Here is a 21,201-nt window from a genome sequence, read left to right as displayed (position 1 = left end):
GATTAGATTCAGTTTAATCATAGAAACACATGTAAGTTAAAGGAACACGCCGACTTATTGGGACTTTGTCTTATTCAGCGTATCCCCCAGAGTTAGATAAGTCCATACATACCCTTCTCATCTCCGTGCGTGTCGTAACTGTCTGACGATTGAGTGATTTGCTCGCAGAACTCCAGGCGAACTCTCTGCTCCTCACCACGGGGCTTCTCAGGTGCTGCAAGCAAATCACTCCGCCCAAGTAGCAGAAGTAGCAGTGCTTCGCCTTCTGAGAATATAGTTCCCAGTTTATATACGGTTAGAAGATGGTTGTGTGTCATGTGACCTTGTTATCTGTACACACTGTGACTATACAAATCACAACATGTAAATAGGAACATGTTGGCGTTGGTCACTTATTGGGAGCAGTAGGCTAGATGGAGCCAGTTACCTCCAGGATCTGTGGTAAACTAGGCTAGCGGTGGGTGTGTCACAACATGCACGGAGATGAGAAGGGTATGTATGGACTTATCTAACTCTGGGGGATACGGGGAATAAGACAAAGTTCCAATAGATCGGCGTGGTCCTTTAAGACACACACAAACTACAATGAACACTAAAACAAGTAAGAGTTGTATTAACCTAAACTGTTATGGACCAACAGTGTGTGCTCTTCCAACTTTAAATCCGGGCTCATTCCGTCAGTGTGAAACCTCTTCAGTGTTGCAGATAGAAATGCACAGTGCACAGCAATTCTATCACAACAGTGTGTAATGTTTCACTCTGCAGTATAAGCTCTTAGTGTTTACATTCTCCGTGTAGTGACCATGTCTCATGCCAATGTTAAGTGCAATATTATATACAGTACATGTTGATGGACGCTAGAGATACCAGCTGTCAACCAAAATGGCTTTTTTTATAGATGTAACATACTTGTTTGACAATAACATTGTTCTTTGTAACCTTCTGTGGATGCCAACCCCTCATGATGCAAACATGTTATTGTTGCCTTTTATATTGTTGTACCACTGAGCTCTGCGTAAGATTTAAATCTAATGCCTTTAATGTATGTGAATGGATAATATATGAATAGAAACATTTAATAAAAATATAAAAAAAATGAAGTGTTATTCTATCATTGTGTACTATGTAAGAATGAAATACATGATGGATGTACACTTGTTGTGCAGCCAGTTGTAAATATAGTCAAGTGAGTTTTACACACAGTAGGTGTTCATCATGTAAACCCAGCCTCAAACTTGGACCTCATCAGGATATCAGTAGCAGCTCTGCTCTCCGTTTTCCCTCCTCGTGCTCTGATAACGGCGTCAGGCATCCTCGTCTGTTTCCATCAAAGCTGTGAGCCATGAAGTCGGTTCTTACACTTTGGTTTCATTTCATGTTGCAGGCTCTCACACCCCCTGCAGTAAAACATGAGCGCCAGGTTATGTTTGAGAGGCAAAGTAACTGCTATGTTTGTGTGTTATCATCTTGCTTCTTCACTCACTCTTGTGTCTGTTCAACTGTTTACTGTCCGTTCTGGAGGAGCGGCGTGAGGGCTGCTGGCGGCTGGATTTATTGTCTGCTGACCTGACGCTGTCATCAGAGGAGCAGTCTGCAGAGGCACAGTTGAAAGAGACAGGGTAAAGCATTCATGTTTATACGATATCTGTCATACATGTACACCCAGGCCCTCATGCTTAGCCTGTCTCTACCATGCAGGATTCAGTGATGATCTCCATCTGTGTTCCTAACAGTATTTTTGCCTCTATACCATCCCATTAAAACACTATTTGCACTGTGCTTGGTTTCCACTTGTCCTCATTCACTATGGGTTGTGTTGGCATCACGCTTCATTTACACGTACACGCAGTGTGGGCTCTGACTAACTCCTGCACAGAACATTAACGCTTAACGGACAGGCTGAAGTGGCTGCTTTGGCCGGAGTTCTACATAATGAGACAGTTCTGACACAGTTTGGCTTCGATTTCACTGTGGGAAGAGCTGAATGTCATTTCAGTGTTTCCTGCATTTAGTCTGACTTGTAGCAGATAGTGGTCAAAAGTGCTGGATATAGGAGTTTTACTAAGCCCTGAAAGTCAAAGGGAAGTGTGTGTGTGTGTGTACCTGAGGCTGTGGAGAACGAGGCTTCCAGCTGACTCTGTCTCCTCAGCAGCATCTCCTCTCTCTTCAGAGCCGCCATGTACTTGGAGTAGGACCACGACAACTGAGGGAACATTTCCAGAAATCCAGTCAAAATCGAACGTGATTAGAAAAATGGTTCAATTAGGCGATCGGGTTTCTCCTTTATACTCTGCGGTCAGAACTGATGAGGCCTCGTTTGGACCTCCTGCTGTAATTGAGTTTATTTTCATCACTGCAGTGCTTTCAGTTAGCTATCAAAAGGAGATCATTTAATCTGGTTTGGCTCCCGTCTTACTGTATGATACATTCTACACAAACACATCTTCAGCTCTACATTCATGATGTTTCCCCATGAGGAACGTCACACTGCTCCTTACCGACTGTGTGGGAGTCAGCAGCACTCGGCTCTGTGTCCTCGACTGTTTTTTATCATGTTCTTCTTCTTCTACCTCGTCTTCGTCATCCGTCTCTTCCTCCTCCTCTCTGAAACTGGACTCTGGCCTCCCCAGCTCTTCCTAAACAAAAGAGGGCAGACTGAATAGTTAGTTTTTACCAAATATACTATATATAATACTTTCCTTTTATCAACACTATTGCAGTAGTATTAAATCAAATCAGCCTCAGAGTCCTTTGACCCTCGCATCGGACAAGGAAAAACTATTAGAGACTGTATAATCACATTTGCATCACTCGCTCATCCTCCTTTATTCCGTCAGTATTGACTGCTTCCTCACCTGAGCTCGCCTCATCTCCTCTTCCTCCTCATCCTTCCTCCTCTGTCTCCGGACTCTGGCTCTGTGTTTCACTCGTTTCTCCTGCAGTAGAGGAAGAAGTTGCTCCTCTTGGACACTGCTGCTCAGCTCTTGAAATTCGGGCCAAAACTTCAGCAAAGCACTGAACACTGACATCTACAAGAACAGAGGGAAGAAAGGCACCCATGTAGCCTACATTAGGCCTGTCACCATAACTAATTTAGCTGGACGATAAATTGTCCCAGAAATGATTGTGATAAACGATAATATTGTCGTTCTGAGACCATTTTCATCTAATATAATGATAATGGCATAATAATGCAGGTACACCTTTTCAGGGATCAATAAACTTTTATTTCTAAAGAATAAAATATTATATTTTAAATATCCACAATAAATGAACAGAACAACCAAAAACAATAAATAAAATGGACTCTGTCTCTGGTTTTTATTCAAGTTAATTTTTTTGTTAACAAACACAATCAAAAACAAATGGACTCTCAGTCTCTGTTAACAAAAAATGCACTGGAATAAAAACACAATCAAAAATAATAAATAAAATGGAAATTTTTCCAGCCGCGATAATTTCCATTTAAAAATGATCAAGCTCATTTTTATTTATCATGCGATTAATTGATGTATTGCATATTGTGACAGGCCTAGCCTACATACCAGAATAAATACAACACACACACACACGTCTCACTATCTTTGTGGGGACCCGCTATTGACATAATGCATTTCCTAGCCCCTTAACCTAACCTTAACCATCACCACTAAATGCCTAACCTTAACCCTTACCCTCACCCTAACCATAACCTAATTCTAACCCTAATCCTAAAACCAAGTCTTAACCCTCAAACAGACCTTTAACCTTGTGGGGTCCAGCATTTTGGCCCCACAAAGCTGTCCGGACCCCACAAGTATACTGGACTCCCAGTTTTTGGACCCCACGAATATAGTTAAACAAGAACACACACACACACACACACACACACACACACACAGACACACACACACACACACACACACACACACAGACAGACAGACAGACAGACAGACAGACAGACTCTACCTGTGCCTCTCTGAAGATGTAAGGACCCAGCTCATGGCGTTTGTCCAGAACGTGCTGGGCCTGTTCAGGAGGGATGTCTATCTGCAGCGCGGGGGGCATGGAGGAGTTGATAAAACAGTTAATGATGGTGGAGATCTTCTGCTCGATGGTGGCCTCATCACTGTGGGAGTGACAGAGGTCCTGCATACAGGAAGAGGGGACAGAGGAGAAATGAGAGGTAGAAAATGTGTGTTAAGGACTATTTTATAGGAGTTCCTACTGTTCCTGAAATGTTTGGAATATCACTGGAATTGATATTTCAGATATGAAAAGGTTTTATTTGGATTGAGATAAGACAGCCACAGACAGGGTCCTCATTTAGGATCCTAGGTACAAGCTCCTCCTGAGCCTCTCAGTGCTGGCCTGAGTATTAAAGTATTCCTAGATTTTTTTTTTTTGATTTCCTTTTATAGTTAAAGGCCCCTATCTTGCACCCAGCGCAGCACAAAGCCCGACGCAAGTGTCTTTGCTAGTTTAAGACCGACGCAGTTGTCAATTCCAGCACCCACGTCATTTAAATAACAAATGCACCTGCACCAATCTGTGGCCCATGGGCGTGCTGGTCTAACAGGGAGGTGTGTTCAGGTGCATTCTGGGCGTGCTGGTCTAACAGGGAGGTGTGTTCAGGTGCATTCTGGGCGTGCTGGTCTTACAGGGAGGTGTGTTCAGGTGCATTCTGGGCGTGCTGGTCTTACAGGGAGGTGTGTTCAGGTGCATTTGGGCGTGTGGTCTACAGGGAGGTGTGTTCAGGTGCATTCTGGGCGTGCTGGTCTTACAGGGAGGTGTGTTCAGGTGCATTCTGGGTGTGCTGGTCTTACAGGGAGGTGTGTTCAGGTGCATTCTGGGCGTGCTGGTCTTACAGGGAGGTGTGTTCAGGTGCATTCTGGGTGTGCTGGTCTTACAGGGAGGTGTGTTCAGGTGCATTCTGGGCAGATTGCTATCTTGAGTCAGCGGGAAGTGATGGCGCCATTAACCAACAAAAACCTGGTCTAAAGTCAATAACGCAGCATTTCATTGTTATTTTAACAGCAAATTAGTAAAATGCTCCTAGGCTCGTGTACAGTGCGCACACACTATGCTTGTTACATTGTTACATACGGTAACTTAGTCTACTCTGGATGTCTCGTGAGCTAAACCGGGTATCACTGTCACTGTGTCACCAGCCAAATCATTAACAGATTGTTGTAGCAACCAACGTAATAATAACTTAGATTATTATAGCGCATTTCATGAAACCCAAGGACACTTTACACAAGTAACGTCACAGGGGGACAAGGAGAAAGAAAAGAGTAGACTAACACAAACACGGAAAGCAAAAGGAATACAAACCGGGAGCTAAATGGAAGGGGGACGTAATTTAATGTCAGCTACTGACCTACAACCACATTGCGCATTATAAAGTTATTTTATGAATGAAATACACTTATTACATAATTGAGGGCCAATTCGGGGTTGGTTTTAAATCATATACAATCTGTAATTGTCTCCATCTGTTGAAAGCCTGACCATCATCTGTCACTTTCCCTTTTAGCTTTAACGTTAGTTGTTGTTAATTAAAATACAATTAGGCCAATATAAAGAAATCTCCTTCTACCTTTAACCTGGTTGGACAGACTAACACAGGCTTTTTTCCAGTGTTACACTGAAATCTGTGACCTGTCAGAATGTGTTACTGTAGAGCAGTCCTGCCTGTCGTAAATCATTCTGTGACTTCGCGGGAAAAATCGGACCCGGTCAAAAGCAATTAATGAAAACTATATAAAATAGCGTTCTCGTTTGCTGTTACAGGTCATTTATGATCATCAGATGAATAATTACACAGTTTCAGAAACATTACATGTTAAATAGCCTATAGTAACTTTAAAACGGAGGGACACAGGAAAGAGAGGAAGTGGAATGGCAATCTCAGATCCGAAGGCGTTGCAGCCACACCATGTGACCCACCAGCACATCACCCTCCAGGTATTTTTGCTTCTTTTACCTTGTATCTCTGCACCTCCAGCCAGAAGAGCACATTGTTTTCTAGGAAGTCTCCCTTCAGAGAGACAAAGTGCTGGAACTGCATACAAGTGACGGGGTTGAGTAGGATCCGTCGAAACAGCAGGATCTCTTTTGAGGAACTCATCCACAAGCCTTCCGCCTGCAGGGACACAGCAGAGCTATGGTAGGTCGGAAGGACACTGTAAACTGTTAAACAAAATCTCTCAGGGATAGATACAATACATAATCATCTACTGATGTGTAAACATTATAACAACCATATACATGTGTGCAGTGGTACAGTAGAAGATGCAGTAGTGTGCTCCTGAATAACAGCAGTAAAGATGATCTGTGACCTATGAGCTACAGTCTTAGCTCACAGAAAAACTGAGATAATGATACTCTCCTTTATTTAGAAAACCTGCCAATGATGAGATAATGATCATAAAGACGATAGTCACAATCACGTATGAAAACTCCTTCCTGTAATCATCCTGCTTGAAAAGTGAAACGTTCATGTTTTATATCTGTGTTCTGCTGTGGAGCTGAGACGAGGGGACGGGAACAGAGCTGCATGGAAAACACTCCAAACACTATTAAAGGAAGGTTAGTAATGCTGATGCTTTAATCTTATTTATCCTGGATCCAATCTGGGAAAACTAACCACAAGGCCAAAATGGTGTTTGACAAAGCCAGTGCTTGGAGCCAAGTCATGAACTAAATCACACATGCTTTCAGGCCAGGAAATGCCTTATTTCTCTCCATTCAAAATATCCAGCTTCCCCAGAGGAATTCTCCTTACCTTCCAGGCTTCTCTCCTCGCTCTGCGTCGACAGTAGACGTGCTGTGAGAGGCTGTCTGTTGCTTGGGGCTAACACACACACACACACACACACACACACACACACACACACAGGTCAAAAGTCAGAAACTGAGTAAGCTAGGATTAACACAGACACTACACACCTCTTAAACCTCTCTACTCTGCACTCTGCTGCTCTTTGTCACTGGCAGTAACTAAAGCTCGCTCTCCTCTTTTACCTTTAACCTTCCCTCAGTCTTTATTTCCTCTGATCCTCCAATCTCCTCTTAAGAGAGATCTGCACCTCTCTGACGTCATCTGTCTCCCACCCCTGGCCTCCTCCATCCTCCTCTTAACCGTCTTTTCCACCTCCTCCTCCAGCATGTAATGCTAAACTACGTCTACCTCTCATTACTTAATGAGAGATTCTGTAAACTTGACAACATAATGAGGCAGAGCGGCGGAATCTGCGGTTTATGTGTTGCCACCTGATGAGGCAACCTGAGAGAGCGACTGCCCAGTGACAGTGTCTAGTGGTTTCTCACATAGCAGAGCCACTAATGTGCTCTTATGTCTGTTCACTCTCACAGCCATTATACAGCAGGAATCTGATGCTATTATGGCAAAGACAATTAATATGTAAGTAAGTATGCAAGTCAGGGTTGGCAATGGGCCAACATTTCTTCCACTTTTTCAATTATGTGATCACAAACAATAAAAAAGGAGTGCACTGTAATAAATGATAAATCATTTGAAATCAATCCAACATTATTAATACTAGAGCTGCAAAGATTAAGCGATTAGTTGTCAACTACTAAATTATTCGCCAACTATTTTGACAATTGATTAATCGGTTTGAGTGTTGTTGTTTTTTTATGAAACAGGAATCTGTCAGGATTCCAGCTTCTTAAATGTGACTATCTTCTAGTTTCTTCACCTCTCTGTGACAGTAAACTGAATATCTTTGAGTTGTGGACAAGACAAGACATTTGAGGACGTAATCTTGGGCTTTGGAAAACACCGACATTTTGCACCATTTTCTGACATCTTATAGACCAAACAACTGATGGATTACTCTAAAAAATAATCAACAGATTAATCGACAATAAAAACAATCATTAGTTGAAGCCCTAATCAATACTTTTTGCACATGTCAAATATCCTGCCTGATAAACGGCCATGTGTTATGTATAGAAAGGCTGAAAATAGTTATAAAGTAGCTGAAAGCTATTATTAATGGACTTAAACAAGTTGAAACGCATCAAAACCTCATGATTATTGTTTTTTAATCCTTAAATAATTTGTATGTTTTTCCGAAATCAAAGTGACAGCAGCATAACTCCTCCATGCAAATAATGTTCACAAACACTAGGGGGTGTCTGACCTCGAATGACTTCATCAACGATGACTTTAACCACTGTTACACTGCTGAATGGAAGTCTTTTAGTTAACTGGCTGTGTGCTAGTAATAACGTTATACTCAACAACCCAACGAGGCACCACAGAAAGACTCTCCATGTTGTTTTAAACTTTGGTTAAAGATTCATTTAGTAACATATAATAATTCATGAGAAAAAGCTGAATTGTTTTAATAATAGATTAAAGTTAACAATTCTGTCTTTAGCCTTTACTGGATATACACATGTATGTGCATGTATTAACTGACCCAATACCCTTAGAACATTGACAAGTCACTGCGTTTGAAAACAACGCGTCTCTCACCTCCGGAAAACCGTTTTCATGTTTGGTTATGTACAAACAAAGTCTCTAACTTAAGTACTTTGCTACTACCTAAAGGAATAGTTTGCCATTTTGGACTTTCTTGCTGAGACTTAGATTAGGAGATTGATGCCACTGTCACTACCTGAGGTGAGTCGAGTGCAGATGTGAGTTGCACATTCTCAGATTTAAACGGTTTATGGCATAACGCCAAGGGATCCAGATACGGCAAACGTTTTAGCTATCTGTGATTGTTTGATTGCTAACGTTAGCTCAAAACGCCATTCAAGTGACAGCCTTTGTTGTGTTTGATTGCTAACTTGTAGCCAGCAGTGCAGTGAACCAACTTCGTTATGTAGGACCATTTTTATTGTATTGACATTACAGAAGTCTCTTGTTAGCAGGTTCTTGTCGGCTACTTCAGCCTCTAATCTAGAACTGACATCAGGGATCATGCCGTGAAAATGTGATGCCTTACACTAAATAATAAATTACTGCTATGTAATGTACCTATCTCATTAATCTGTGGCTAACCACAAAACACATCTGCGTGAAATTTGGTCATTGTCGCAAAGTGACGCATGCGCAACTCACCTCTGCAGTCGACTCACATCGGGTAGTGACACCACTCTCAAGTCTGTCCATTAAACATAAAGCTACAGCCAGCAGACAATCAGCCAGAAAAATCATTATCTTAACATACAGACTGGAACCAGTAGGAAACAGTTTGCAGTAGCTCTGTCCAAAGGTAACAAAACAAGCACCTCTAAGGCTAAATTAATATATATATTTTTAGTGCAATCTGTAAGAAAAGTGAAGTGTATTGAGTTATAGAGATGCTGGTAGATGGATTGGATGGCAAAAAAGCCTATTTCCAAAAAAGTCAAACTATTTCTTTATGTGCTTTAAAGCAGCCATATTATGCTCATTTTCAGGTTCATAATTGTATTTTAAGGTTGTACCAGAATAGGTTTACATGGTTTAATTTTCAAAAAACACCATATTTGTTGTTGTACTGCACCGCTCTCTCTCACTGCTGCAGATCCTCTTTTCAGCTGGTCTCTGTTTTAGCTACAGAGTGAGACCTCTTTTCTTCTTCTTCTTCTGTACTATCTTTGATTGCACTGCACATGCCCAGTAGCTCAGATGTAGATCATGTCAGCTAGCTAGCTCCATAGACAGTAAAAGAAAGGCTGTTTCTACAACTTCAGTCAGTTACAAGGCAGGATTAGCTGGGAGACTTCTAAATGAGGGCGCACATGTAAGTAGTTCTTTTGTAGATTATGGTGAACTTGTGTGTGTTGTAGCAGTGCTTTGCTATTGAGAACGAGGTAGCATGCTAGCGTTAGCATGCTAACGCTACGAGCTAATGGTTGCGGTTAGCCTGCTCGTTTCGGCTTGTGACGTAGAAAGCCGTGCCGATTTTGAACAGCTCACCCAGAGACTGAAGGCAGGACACATTCAGAAACTGTATCTCACTCTAAACAGCATGGGTGGATTTTTTTCAAAGTTTGTATGTGTGTGGAAGCACCAGAGACACAACATAACACCCCAAATCCCAGAAAAAGTGATTTTTTCATAATATGGGCACTTTAAGTAACTTCGGTTCTGAGATGACCAATTATTGTGTTTGTGTTGAGAATCAGGATGTCCACCTTTGGTTTGTGTTTCAGTCGCTCTGTGAACTCTGCTGTGGACAGAAACAGAGGCAGCCACTTTTTCTCAATGTGACTCCTTATGATGGCCTGGATCTCCACAACCACTGGGATCGAGGGACATTCTAGCTTCAGACGCTCCAGTCCACCTGCCAGACGCAATATCTACACACACACACACACACACACAATAAGCAATTAACATAATAACAAGCATAAGCAAGACACAGTTAAAACACAGTAAAGGCAGATGGTTGCGTGTGTTAATGTGTTTGATATGAATGCTAAAGATGTCTATCAACATGAAAAACATATGAGGAGGACAGACCCAGAAAAAAAAACTGCCCACAGTGGGAAAACCGACTGAAAACTCCTCTCCTTCCTGACTCCTGCTGTGCTCTTTATCATTCCCACAATCCCTCTGTTCTCTTCATCTCGCATGTCTGCTTTCTGTCCTCATATATCGATCTGGCCGTGTCTCCCTATTTATATCTCTTTTATATTTTCACTCATCTCATTATGCACGCACAAAGCAGTGCATGCACACATACACAGGCTTCAGAAATGAGAACCAGTTGGAGTGGGAGTCAGTAGATGAAAGGAGGCCAATCTGGGACTGGATGACTGAGTGATTGAAAGAGTGAAGGGCCAAAGCAGTAAAGCTGTCAGTCTCTCTACATCACTCACGCAGACAAGAACCAACGCTGAGATGCAAAAGCGGCAGCCAGACCCAATCCTACAGAGTTAGAAGCACTAGAATTGGCATCTTTACTCAAATGCACAGTTAAAATAATGCTTTTAATGGTATTTATGAGAGGAGGGTGACAAATGACAAAGGTCATGCACCAGAGTTGAAGTCATGTCAACAACTACGCTGTGTATCTCTCTCCTAACCCAATGTGCCTCAATAACACTTTGAAATTAGGGTCATCAATGGCCATTACTTTAATATGTCATATAACATTGCTTCCAAACCAGGGGTACCTAACCTACCAGTTGCCAGGAGGTACGTGGAAAATTGTAGAGTATCTCTGCTAATTTGAAAAGTTGAAAGAAAAACCTGAACACTACCTGTTGCGATTGATGGATAAATAGTTAGCTAAAAGTAATGGATAAACAGCTGGAATAGCTAAACATCAGCAAAACTGTTGAAACGGTTACTGCTAGCTAGAAGCAACAGATAAACATTTTAAATAGTTGGCGTTAGCTTAGTCTGGATCAACGGAAGTACATTTCCAGGATAATTGCGTGACAGCCAGCGCATGTCCCTCACCTTACGCTCTCTGTGTGTTGCTGTGCTAAAACGCTGTTTGCTTTGGGAAACAACAACAAAGTTTGAGCTAGCAAGCTACACGCTAAAAATGTCAGGTTTTGAAGATTTGGATCGTGCAACAAGGCAGGCCTGCTTGGTTCTTTCGGGGAATGATTGAAAAGTTTAACAAAGAATATGTTTAGGGCATTTATTTACTATCTGCCGTTTTGGGACCCTACACACGGCGATACACTGTTAAGAGCAAATTACATTTAACCATGTATCCAGCTAATTTAAATAGCTAATTTTACTGTATTGTGTGAACAGTTAACTTAATTTAATATATTTTATGTGGTGTTTTCTTTTGTGGGGTGCAAATGTTTCACCAAAACAAGTTCCTTCCCGAGACCATTTTGCAGAGCCAGCGTCGCTGCGTCCGGAGCTTAGCGCCGCTGAAAACGATTGTGATTGGTTTAAAGAAATGAATGAATGTGTCGAGGAGCCAGACCTTACTCCACATTGCTGTGGAGATAGATCTGGCAATGCAAGACTAGCGTTAGCTAAACGGAATAGATAAATAGTTGAAATAGCTAGCGTTACATACGTGATTGGTTGAAATAGTTACAGTATTACCCATTTGAAATAGTTAGCTAAATGTAATGTTGAAATGTTCAGCTTCTGCCACAAGTGGTAGTAGTACAAATGCAATTCACCAAACCGACCTATTAGTTTGCTTATATTGCTTAATATAATTAATAATTTTAAATAACACCCAGTTTAAACTCAATTCCAATGAACACAATTGGAAAATGCAGTGATGTCAATGTAGGGGTACATGAGTTTATCTGAACCACTACTCTATAACACATCTTTTCTGTGACCGTATAATAAATACTACATAGTACCCGTTTCTGGTAAGAGAAAATCACGCTCTGCGCTCAGTGTCCCATCTATTCATCCTAGCTCTACACAGAATGCCCTCCTGCAGTAATCCTAGAATCCAGAAACCTAATCTCAGACTATAAATGTCAGGAGAGATTTCATCCTACTGTCATTGTTACTGGAACTAGTCTTTTTTATCTTTCTGGATCCAAACCACACTCTTCCCCTCTTCTCCTTTTAATTCTAACCATGTCCTCTCATTCCCCGTTTCCCACTGACACCCTGCTGTCAGAGCTGTCGACATGAAGTCTGCAGGATGCCAAAGAAGGGGATGGGAAATTGTGTGAGAGCCGCAGCAACCTCTGTTTATCAAATCTGGATGTTGAGCCCCAGCTGGAGCTTACATCCCATCTTGGGATGGTCATGTCATGGGCACCGTATTTCTGCCGCTGTCTCTCAAATGCTTTCCCAGAAAGTTGACAATAATTCAATATCAATGGAGATGTGACTATCCCAAAATGGATAAAATGGGCTTCCAGCATATTGGGGTTTTTTTTTTAAATCATGTGATTGACTGACGTACATCATTCTGTTGCTCTGTTGTGGCGGGGCTGTCAGAGCCAAAGAAGTACTTCCTGTTGAGGTATTTGGTTGCAATATGAGACGATCTCTCCTGTCTGACAGCCTTGTCTTTCTGAGGAGTCCTCCTGTATTGCTCTAGATCCAGCCAGCATGTCAGATGGATACTGAGCGGAAACACACATGTTCAGAACAACCATGTTATTTTTGCAAAAACCTTCTGCATTGTATATTGTATACATCTTGCAAACAATACACTTTCTGTGCATTTGAATACTTCATTTGAATGTGAATATTGTGTACATTTGTCAGGCACAATGTAATATTGTAAATATATTATATACATATTTAGGTAAAGTACAACAGTCCGATATATATGTGTGTTATACTGCTCACCTGGCATCCTGATTCTGGAGAAAGGACATAAAGTGCCCGATCTCATGGCGGTGACGAAGTAAGGAACCTAGACGGTAACCTTGGTAATTGGGAGACACTCTGGACCAAGAGTCAGGCACCTGTGGGCTCTTTGAGAGGGGAGTGATATGAGAGGGAAATAGCATGGATCTGCACTGCTCCGCCTGTACAGGAGACACAGCAGCAGAGGGGAGAGAAGAAGTGACAGACATGGAGCAAGAAAGAGATAAGTAAGGTGTGGTATAAAACGATGGTTACGTATGTAACCGCGGTTCTATGAGTTTCGGATGACCGCCAGAGCTCGGCAGTCACTCGGAATTTCCACGAGAAGATTGCCAAGAGGTCACTTCCTGGGTGGGCCTGCCCTTTGTGCCGGAGCACAGGGCATAGGTCACCCAGGTCACAGGTGACTTTGTTGATACAAACACTCGACCTGCACATGCGTGCGATGGAAATCCAGGTGCTGAAAACACCGCCTCTGGCGGTCAGTAGAAACGAAATAGAACCCTTAATGGTGATATATCCACATCATCATATGACACCATTGTAAATGGCACGTTCAGGCCAAGTAATATACAGTAGGCTTGGACCAGTAGATAACCAACATTGTTACTTAGCCATACATTAATCCTGGATATAGGCCATTTTCACATTGTTGATATTAGCTGTTTTATGCTCACACGTGTGTGTGTTTATGGTTATGAGCTGCGGATTTTATAAATCTGTTGATGCTGGCTGACCTGTTTCAGTCGGCGCTCTGATTCCTCGTACAGACTTTGGAGTTCTCTGTACTCCGGACTGTCGACACAACGCACCTCCTCCTGCACACACACCTGGACACACACACACACACACAAAGCCAAGTAAAGCTGAAACAATTCGTTGATTAATCAATTAGTCAATCAAAAGAAAAAATACCTTACACCTAAAATAACTTTTTTGATAATTGATTCATTATTTAAGTCATTTTCCAAGCAGAAATGCCAGACATTTGCTTGTCCCTGAGAATTTGCTGCTTTTCTTGGTTTCTTGCATTATATTTCATTGAATATTTGGGGGTATTCATCAACATTTGGACTGTCGGCCGGACAAAACAAGACATTTAATGATGTCTTCTTGTGGCCTCGGACATTGTGTAATTTTTCACATTTTATTATGTTCAATAGACCAAATGATTAATCAAGAAAATAATTAGTGGAATCAGTACACCTCTGTGCCAGCTGGAAACTTACTAAAGGAAACCTTCCACCAGATACAAGAGAAGTGAATTAAAGTGTGTGTGTACTGTGGTTACCGTCTGGAAGGACTTTTGGTCCCTGCTGACCAGCAGAGTCCAAGGCTCCAGCAGGATGTTCAGTGTGTGTTCCGCAACCTTGTCAAACAGCTCCTCAAAGGCGGGCATCAGCTTGTCGTACACCTCCCTTCTGATCTCCTCATCGACACCAACTGTCCTCCTGGCAGAGCTGGACACATAGGTGGAGTAAAGGAGCTGAGAAGAAGAGAGGAGAAAAGAAAATCATAAAAATGTCATCACTTCAGAAACATTTCTCCTCGCAACCGCCATCACTTCCATCATCACCATTGGTCAGTGTGCTCTCATACACAATATTCACTATCTCTCATCACTGCTGCCATCACACTACATAAATGTCACTCATTGAACCCTCTTGGCCACAGCACTATGGAAAGACCATCTAAATGTCATTCCTTTGGTGAACTACAGGTTAACTGAAGGAAAATATATCTCACTTTGAGGTATTCTGGACTGGACCGCTCGGGGAGGGGGGGGAGGGGGGTCTGACTCACGTGTTTTTATGAACTTTTAAATTTCTCCACTTAGTGAGGGGTAAAGAGGGCAGAGAGAAGCAGAGAGGAGTACGGGAGTGGCAGGACAAGAGAGCACGCATACAGGATGACTATGCATTTCATTACTGGTTTATTCTCTGCAACTTGAATTTATTTTTCCATGGCCTCTTTATCTCTCTGGATATTGTTTTCCATTGTATGAAGCATCTTAATTTGAGTTTTAAATTAGCTATAAACAGAAAACATGAGTTACACAACTTTACCTATTTTTTATTTCTTGAAATTAGATAGTAAACAATTTGATGTCTGGAACCGTGTGTTGCTATTTTTTGGCAAAAGGAAAACAAAGTTATCCTAAGGGGAGTGTTTTGTGACAGGAAAACCCCTACAGACGCACCAAGGTAGCAGAAACTAACTGCTGAGCCAGCCTGGACACAACTCAAATAATAATACGGTCATACCACATACCAACTAACAATTTTTCACAACACATTTAATTTATTTGTAAAATAAGAAAATACCTTCTGGATTCTTTAGATAAAAATGCTTACTTGTCCTCTTTTTAGATGTTTATATTATTGATTTGCTTCCAAATTGCGCATTGATGACAGTGTTAAATAGCTGACATTAGTTTAAGCTAATATCACCTTAGGTCAGTATCACACAGCCTTAACATAATGTAGAATGTACATACTGTGTTTAAACAGAGAGTAGTCAACAGCTCAGTATTTTTCCTTAACTGAGTAGTCGGTGTGAGATGAACGTAGGAAACCCCCAAGTGAAATCTTTAGCAGAACAACCTCAGTGTGTGTGTGTGTGTGTGTGTGTGTGTGTGTGTGTGTGTGTGTGTGTGTGTGTGTGTTGACCTGTGCCTCTCTCTGTACTCTGTAGGGATCCAGTCCGTCCTGATAGAACAGCTCATAGTAGGGCTGCAGGTCAGTCCAAAAGTTAACTGCATTCTCCCAAAGCTGAGACAAAAAAAAGAAAAAAAAGAAAGAAAACTCAGTAACTGTCATCATGTTTACCACATCAAATAATAAAGTGTACACTTAAGATGTTATTGCACCTCATTAAAGCTTTAGCTTTTAGATAATTAAGACTATCAGCTCCACACAACTCTCTTTTTGTATTTCTCAGTATGACTACTGTATGTTCAGAAGAACAGAATTTACTGAATAGAAGTGCAAACAATCCAGTAGCTGCTATTTTACCTGGTTTCCCGATTGTTCACAGAAGTTTGTGAAGTATAAGCCGGCCCACGAGTCAACACAAAGAGCCTGTAACATCTTTTCCATTCTTCTGCTGCCCAGTAACTGACTTCTGCTAGAAAATAACTGATGAAATACATACACAGAAATGAAACCTGTTAATACAATTAATTAATACAAAAAAACCCCCGTAAAACTACAGCTACATTATTACTTAATCGGCCAAAACTAAATCCCCAAGGTAACATCTTAAATGGCTTGTTTGTCCAAAATCCAATTTATAATGATATAAAACAGAAAAATGCAGCAAATCCTCATAGGAGAAGTTGGAAATGAATATTTGCATTTTTGTTTGATAAATGACAGTATATGAAAATGATTTGACATTGATCAGTATGTGATACGGATTTTCTATCAATCCACTAATTGTTACAGCTCCACTTAAAACTATAGCAACAAGCATGCCTCAGAGGAAAGACACTTAACCGCATGCCAGGCAGTTATCCCACCTGCTGCCACTGAAACCACAAGGTGGACAACCCAAACAGTGACAGCCCAGTGTTGATATGTTCCCTCTGGCCAGAGGGGAGACATGTAACTTTGCACAAGGTGGACAACCCAGACAGTAAGAGCTCTATTCTGCTGATCTCTATGTTTATGCTTCATTTCACATGTTGCTTCAGAGGGTTCTCTTCCCCACCTTAAAACTTGTATGCACCTAGTGGTATCATATCCTAATGCTCCTACCTGTGTATGGACAGCATGGGGGGACTGGGGCAGGCATGTATCAGGGCGGAGGGGAGGCAGGCTCATAGAGCCATGGTGGGACTGTATGTCTGATAGAGGGCTAACACACCACTCTGTCCACAGTTCTAGATGAGGGGAGTCATCACGGTCTTCCTGAACACACTGGGACGTCCAGAACCGAGGAACCCTGTGGGGGTAAGGGAAAGAGAATTACCAAGGACAGTTATTCTGATGCCTTTGAATTGTTCTCCACCCATCTGACAGTTAAATTGCCTCTCAAGCTGTCTGAGAGTTAAATCTGAGAAGGGTTCGAACATAACCGTGCAATGCAAAAGAATGTTTGCAGCAGTCAAAATGCTATCGATGTTGAAAATGTCAATGTCCAACCTCAGGAAACACCTGCAGGTATGTAAGTTAAGTTGGCTTACAGTAACTGCAAGCAGTCATATTAAATAAAGTAGGGAAGAGATGCATACCTTTTTATTAAAGGTGTTGAAGACATGCATACCTTTTTATTAAAAAGAGGTGTTGAAGTCTGACTTTGTGGTAGCTGTTCTTCAAAATTGTATTAATTATAATGTGAATTCATGTGATGAAGGATTTTAAAAGGAGTTTGCCAGTAGTCAGTGTTAAGTACTGCTGTAAAGTTAACACTTCCAGGTTGAAAACATTAATTATAAAGTAATCAAAAGTAAATAAATGTAATAAATTAAATTACTTTGATAAACTAATTTAAAAATTAAAAATTAAATAGGGTAACTTGTAATGTAACCTGTAACCTTATTACATTTCCAAAGTAACCTTCCCAACACTGGGTATGACTCATAGTATATGACAAGCAAATGACAAGGCTATTGCCCTACAGTATAGTCTATCACAAAAGTAAAGTAGCAAGGCATATGTATGGACAAACAAAATCTATAAACACGGCACACACAAATACAGCATCTGTGATTTCTATCAGGGAACTTAAATACTGTGAATTGTGAATCTCACCAGTAGTAGAGCAGAGACTCAATGAGCGAGGGCTGAACTGAGCGCAGTTTCTCCTCTGTCCAGCAGGGGGAGGTAGTCAGTCCCAGTCTGGACAGCAGCTCCACATTGAGACTGCTCTGGCTACTGCTCAGCAGGTACCGGCTCCTCATTTGGAACAAATACCTGATTAAAACACCACATAACATTACTTTTTTATTTTTTTATAGCTGCAGTTGTTATCCAAAGTGTTATGAGTTCAATATCAAACCATGACCGTTGAACACAGGCTGTTAGCTTTTTGTATCAACAGTAAAAAGACCAAGTCACCTGTTCTTCCGCTCTCTGCTCTGTGTAGCTCTCAGTCTCTCTGTATCCATCCAGAGATTAAGCAGCTTCTCTCCTGGTGTTCCTTGCAAAAACTCCTTCAACTCATCCAAGCCTGGTCTATTGCCCTGGCAACAGGTACCATGGCAACAAATATCACAGATATTTTCCTGGTCTGCGCCTCTACTCCCCACTTCCCTATACTTCTTAAAGCACTTTGTGTTTCCTTCCCCTCCACTCAGCCGCTTGCCTTCTTTAACTTTCTCTTTCTTTCCCCCAAACCTTTCTGTGACCCCATCAGCTGAATGCTGGCAAACATTACATTTACAGGATCTGTCTGTGCTGGTACAATTTGTCTGGTCCACTGACTTGCTGGAACTGTCACAAGTGTTTGCCTGACTCTGACTATCCAGGACGTACAGGGCATTGTTAAGCACCAGTTTAACCACTTGGGCAGCCAGGTGCCCCAGCTGCCCTTCAGAAGACTCATAATTCTGGCTACTGGACTCTTTGAGATGCTGCTCCTCTGAGCGACCAGCTGACGGCTCTGTGAAGTAGAGGCTCAACTCTGTTTGTGAGCTCTGGAGTTTCTTGGTTTTCTCACATTTCAGGTTAGAAGCGGAGGAACATGATGACAAAGAGGAAAAGGTACATGGGTCCTCTGGCTCAGAACAGCTGGAGAAACATCTGGACGATTCACTGGATTTTGTGTTGATATGTTCCTTCTGGCCAGAGGGGAGACATGTAACGGTGTGCATCCCCATTGGCCCTGAACAGTAACGAGAGAGAGAACATCAGAATCCTTGTATTTCTAACTTGATTTCAGCCTGCTCATATATACAGTAAACATACATGTGTAAATGGAAACTCACATGATATGTACCTTGTTTTGCTAAAATGTTCTCTTGAGAATGCGAGCATGTTAGGATCTTCAGTGCTTTGTTTTTTTCCTTGTCAAATTGGGATGCAAAACGTAGTTGCGGGGCTGACAGGGTGGTTCGACCTGAACTGCCTTTCCTCCTCTGGATACAAAAGATTGGGTTCCACTGAAACAACAATTTGGCTAGTCTGGGAAAGACCAGCAAAAAATGACACCACCAGTCACAGAATATACAAGCATGTGTTTTTCTAAAAGCATTCCGTTTATGATAAATGGTTTTAATAGACATGGCTTTTGTTATGTCTGTATTACTATGTGTATGTCTAGGTTGGAGGTTAGCGTCAGTTGACCATCTGGCCTGTACAGGGATGGGACCCTAAGGCTTCTTGCAAGATGCAGGAAGTAGGGCAAGTCTTAAACACAATCACAAAAAGCTACACAATAACCACAGTGTAATGCATTGTTAACACTCCGTAATCACTGACAAATGCATTCTTTGAAATTATGATAATATGTGATAAGGTCACAGCTAATCTTTAAAAACATTTTCAGGTGATAGCAGAGCTGAGGTAATGAGAGCAAGAAAGAAACTGCATGAGCTATTAGACACACTGCCTAAAACTGATCATTTCAAAAGTGAATGAGAAAAACTGAAGACTAAGTTTAGTAATAATATAAAAACATGTTATAGTAATAAGCTAATGTAAACAACATAATCCATGCATACTATAGGAGGGGAAACTACATTTGTTTTTTACAAAAAACAAATCAGCCCAACACTTGACCTACCTGTATTCATTGTAGCAGTCACTTTGAAGGAAAAAGGGCAACCTTTCTTCGATGATCCATTGAATTCCTTGCTCTCTGTCCAGGCACTGCAAAGGTCAAGGAGACAGATTCCTCAAGCCAACCCTCTAAATCTACATTACAGACTTTCTGCTCATTTCCAAAACCAAATATATCCAACTCCTGGTTTTCACATAAAGGAATTATTCACTACTTACACAGATAGTATAATGGTTGTCTACTGGAGGGGTTTTGGCCAGGGATGTGGGGTCACCAGTAAGAAGTTGTGATTTGCTGCGATGTAGGACTGATCGGATTCTTCTGGAGACAAACTCAGCTGCTCCATTCACTACTTCAAACTGCCCGGACTCCTGGTTGTACAGCAAAGCCTCTGGGAAAGACTGGAAATAGTTGTGAGGGTATAAAAAGGGTGTAAGAGTTTTGTCAAAACTATGCTACAAATATACATTAGGACTTCTTTACCGGCAAACTTAAGAAGTCATTGAAGAAGTGAGCCAATACATCATCAGAGGCCAGAGAGTTCTCCTGCATGGAGATTAAGAATAAAATAGTACAGGAGTAAGGACCATCCAGTGGAAGAGGCAAAGTAGACATTTTGCCAAACCCAAACTGCTCTTACAGTTATGAAATGTTATTAATCAAAACTTATACTCACAAAATTGCCAGCAGTAAGATGGGGAAACTCTTAAAAATACAAAGTCATACTTCAGTTACCAAATAAACACCTCCTCCAAAAATAAAAAAAATTAAAATTAAAACTTCCTAAAAGTACTGCTCTTACCTGTTGAAATTACTCCACACATTCTTCACTTTAAAAATACAAACGCCTGTACAGGCTTTTTTAAAACTGGCTGCCCAGAAAGTCGAGCCGGACCGTCACATTTGAACATTCGGGCAGCCACAAACCTCTCTGTGTAATTACAGACACAGTGCAGGTTGCTATGGAAGTGGACTCATTTTCAAAACACAGGGAGCGGTAAAAGTTTAACTAGAAAAAAAAGAGAAAGAAAAGTTTGTTTATTCTTGCAGTTAAGACCCAAAAATTACTTTACTCTAAAGTATTCACAGAATGTAAATTACTATCTATTCTAGAATCACTTGCATGAAGTAAAAAAGTTAAATGAGAGAATGACATTCTTGTTGCAGTTTAGACAAGGTAAGGTCATACCACTAGAGGGCACCAA

General features: G+C 41.3%; 1 protein-coding gene across 2 annotated transcripts; it reads right to left on the bottom strand.

The window, feature by feature from the left end:
- Positions 1–893: 893 nt before the first annotated feature.
- Positions 894–21,119, bottom strand: LOC116066564 (regulator of G-protein signaling 22). 2 transcript variants are annotated; one of them, XM_031322704.2, is made up of 24 exons: positions 20,799–21,119; positions 20,673–20,701; positions 20,480–20,542; positions 20,215–20,397; positions 20,000–20,085; positions 19,214–19,398; positions 18,334–19,099; positions 18,028–18,189; positions 17,032–17,218; positions 16,288–16,410; positions 15,943–16,044; positions 14,565–14,759; positions 14,011–14,103; positions 13,253–13,434; positions 12,861–13,023; positions 10,144–10,308; positions 6,770–6,838; positions 5,969–6,127; positions 3,949–4,128; positions 2,856–3,029; positions 2,499–2,636; positions 2,104–2,203; positions 1,484–1,591; positions 894–1,397 (listed from the first exon to the last, which is right to left on the bottom strand). In XM_031322704.2, the coding sequence occupies exons 1-24, from the start codon at positions 20,818–20,820 to the stop codon at positions 1,369–1,371; spliced, it is 3,663 nt and encodes a 1,220-aa protein (XP_031178564.2). In that variant the 5' UTR covers positions 20,821–21,119; the 3' UTR covers positions 894–1,368. The 2 variants fall into 2 exon arrangements, with proteins under 2 accessions (XP_031178564.2, XP_035862655.1); XM_036006762.1 differs by having other exon boundaries at positions 3,949–4,029.
- Positions 21,120–21,201: the final 82 nt, after the last annotated feature.

Source organism: Sander lucioperca, chromosome 10 (assembly GCF_008315115.2).
Source record: "Sander lucioperca isolate FBNREF2018 chromosome 10, SLUC_FBN_1.2, whole genome shotgun sequence".
Lineage (NCBI taxonomy): Eukaryota > Metazoa > Chordata > Actinopteri > Perciformes > Percidae > Sander > Sander lucioperca.
This window is presented reverse-complemented; position numbering and strand designations above follow the sequence as displayed.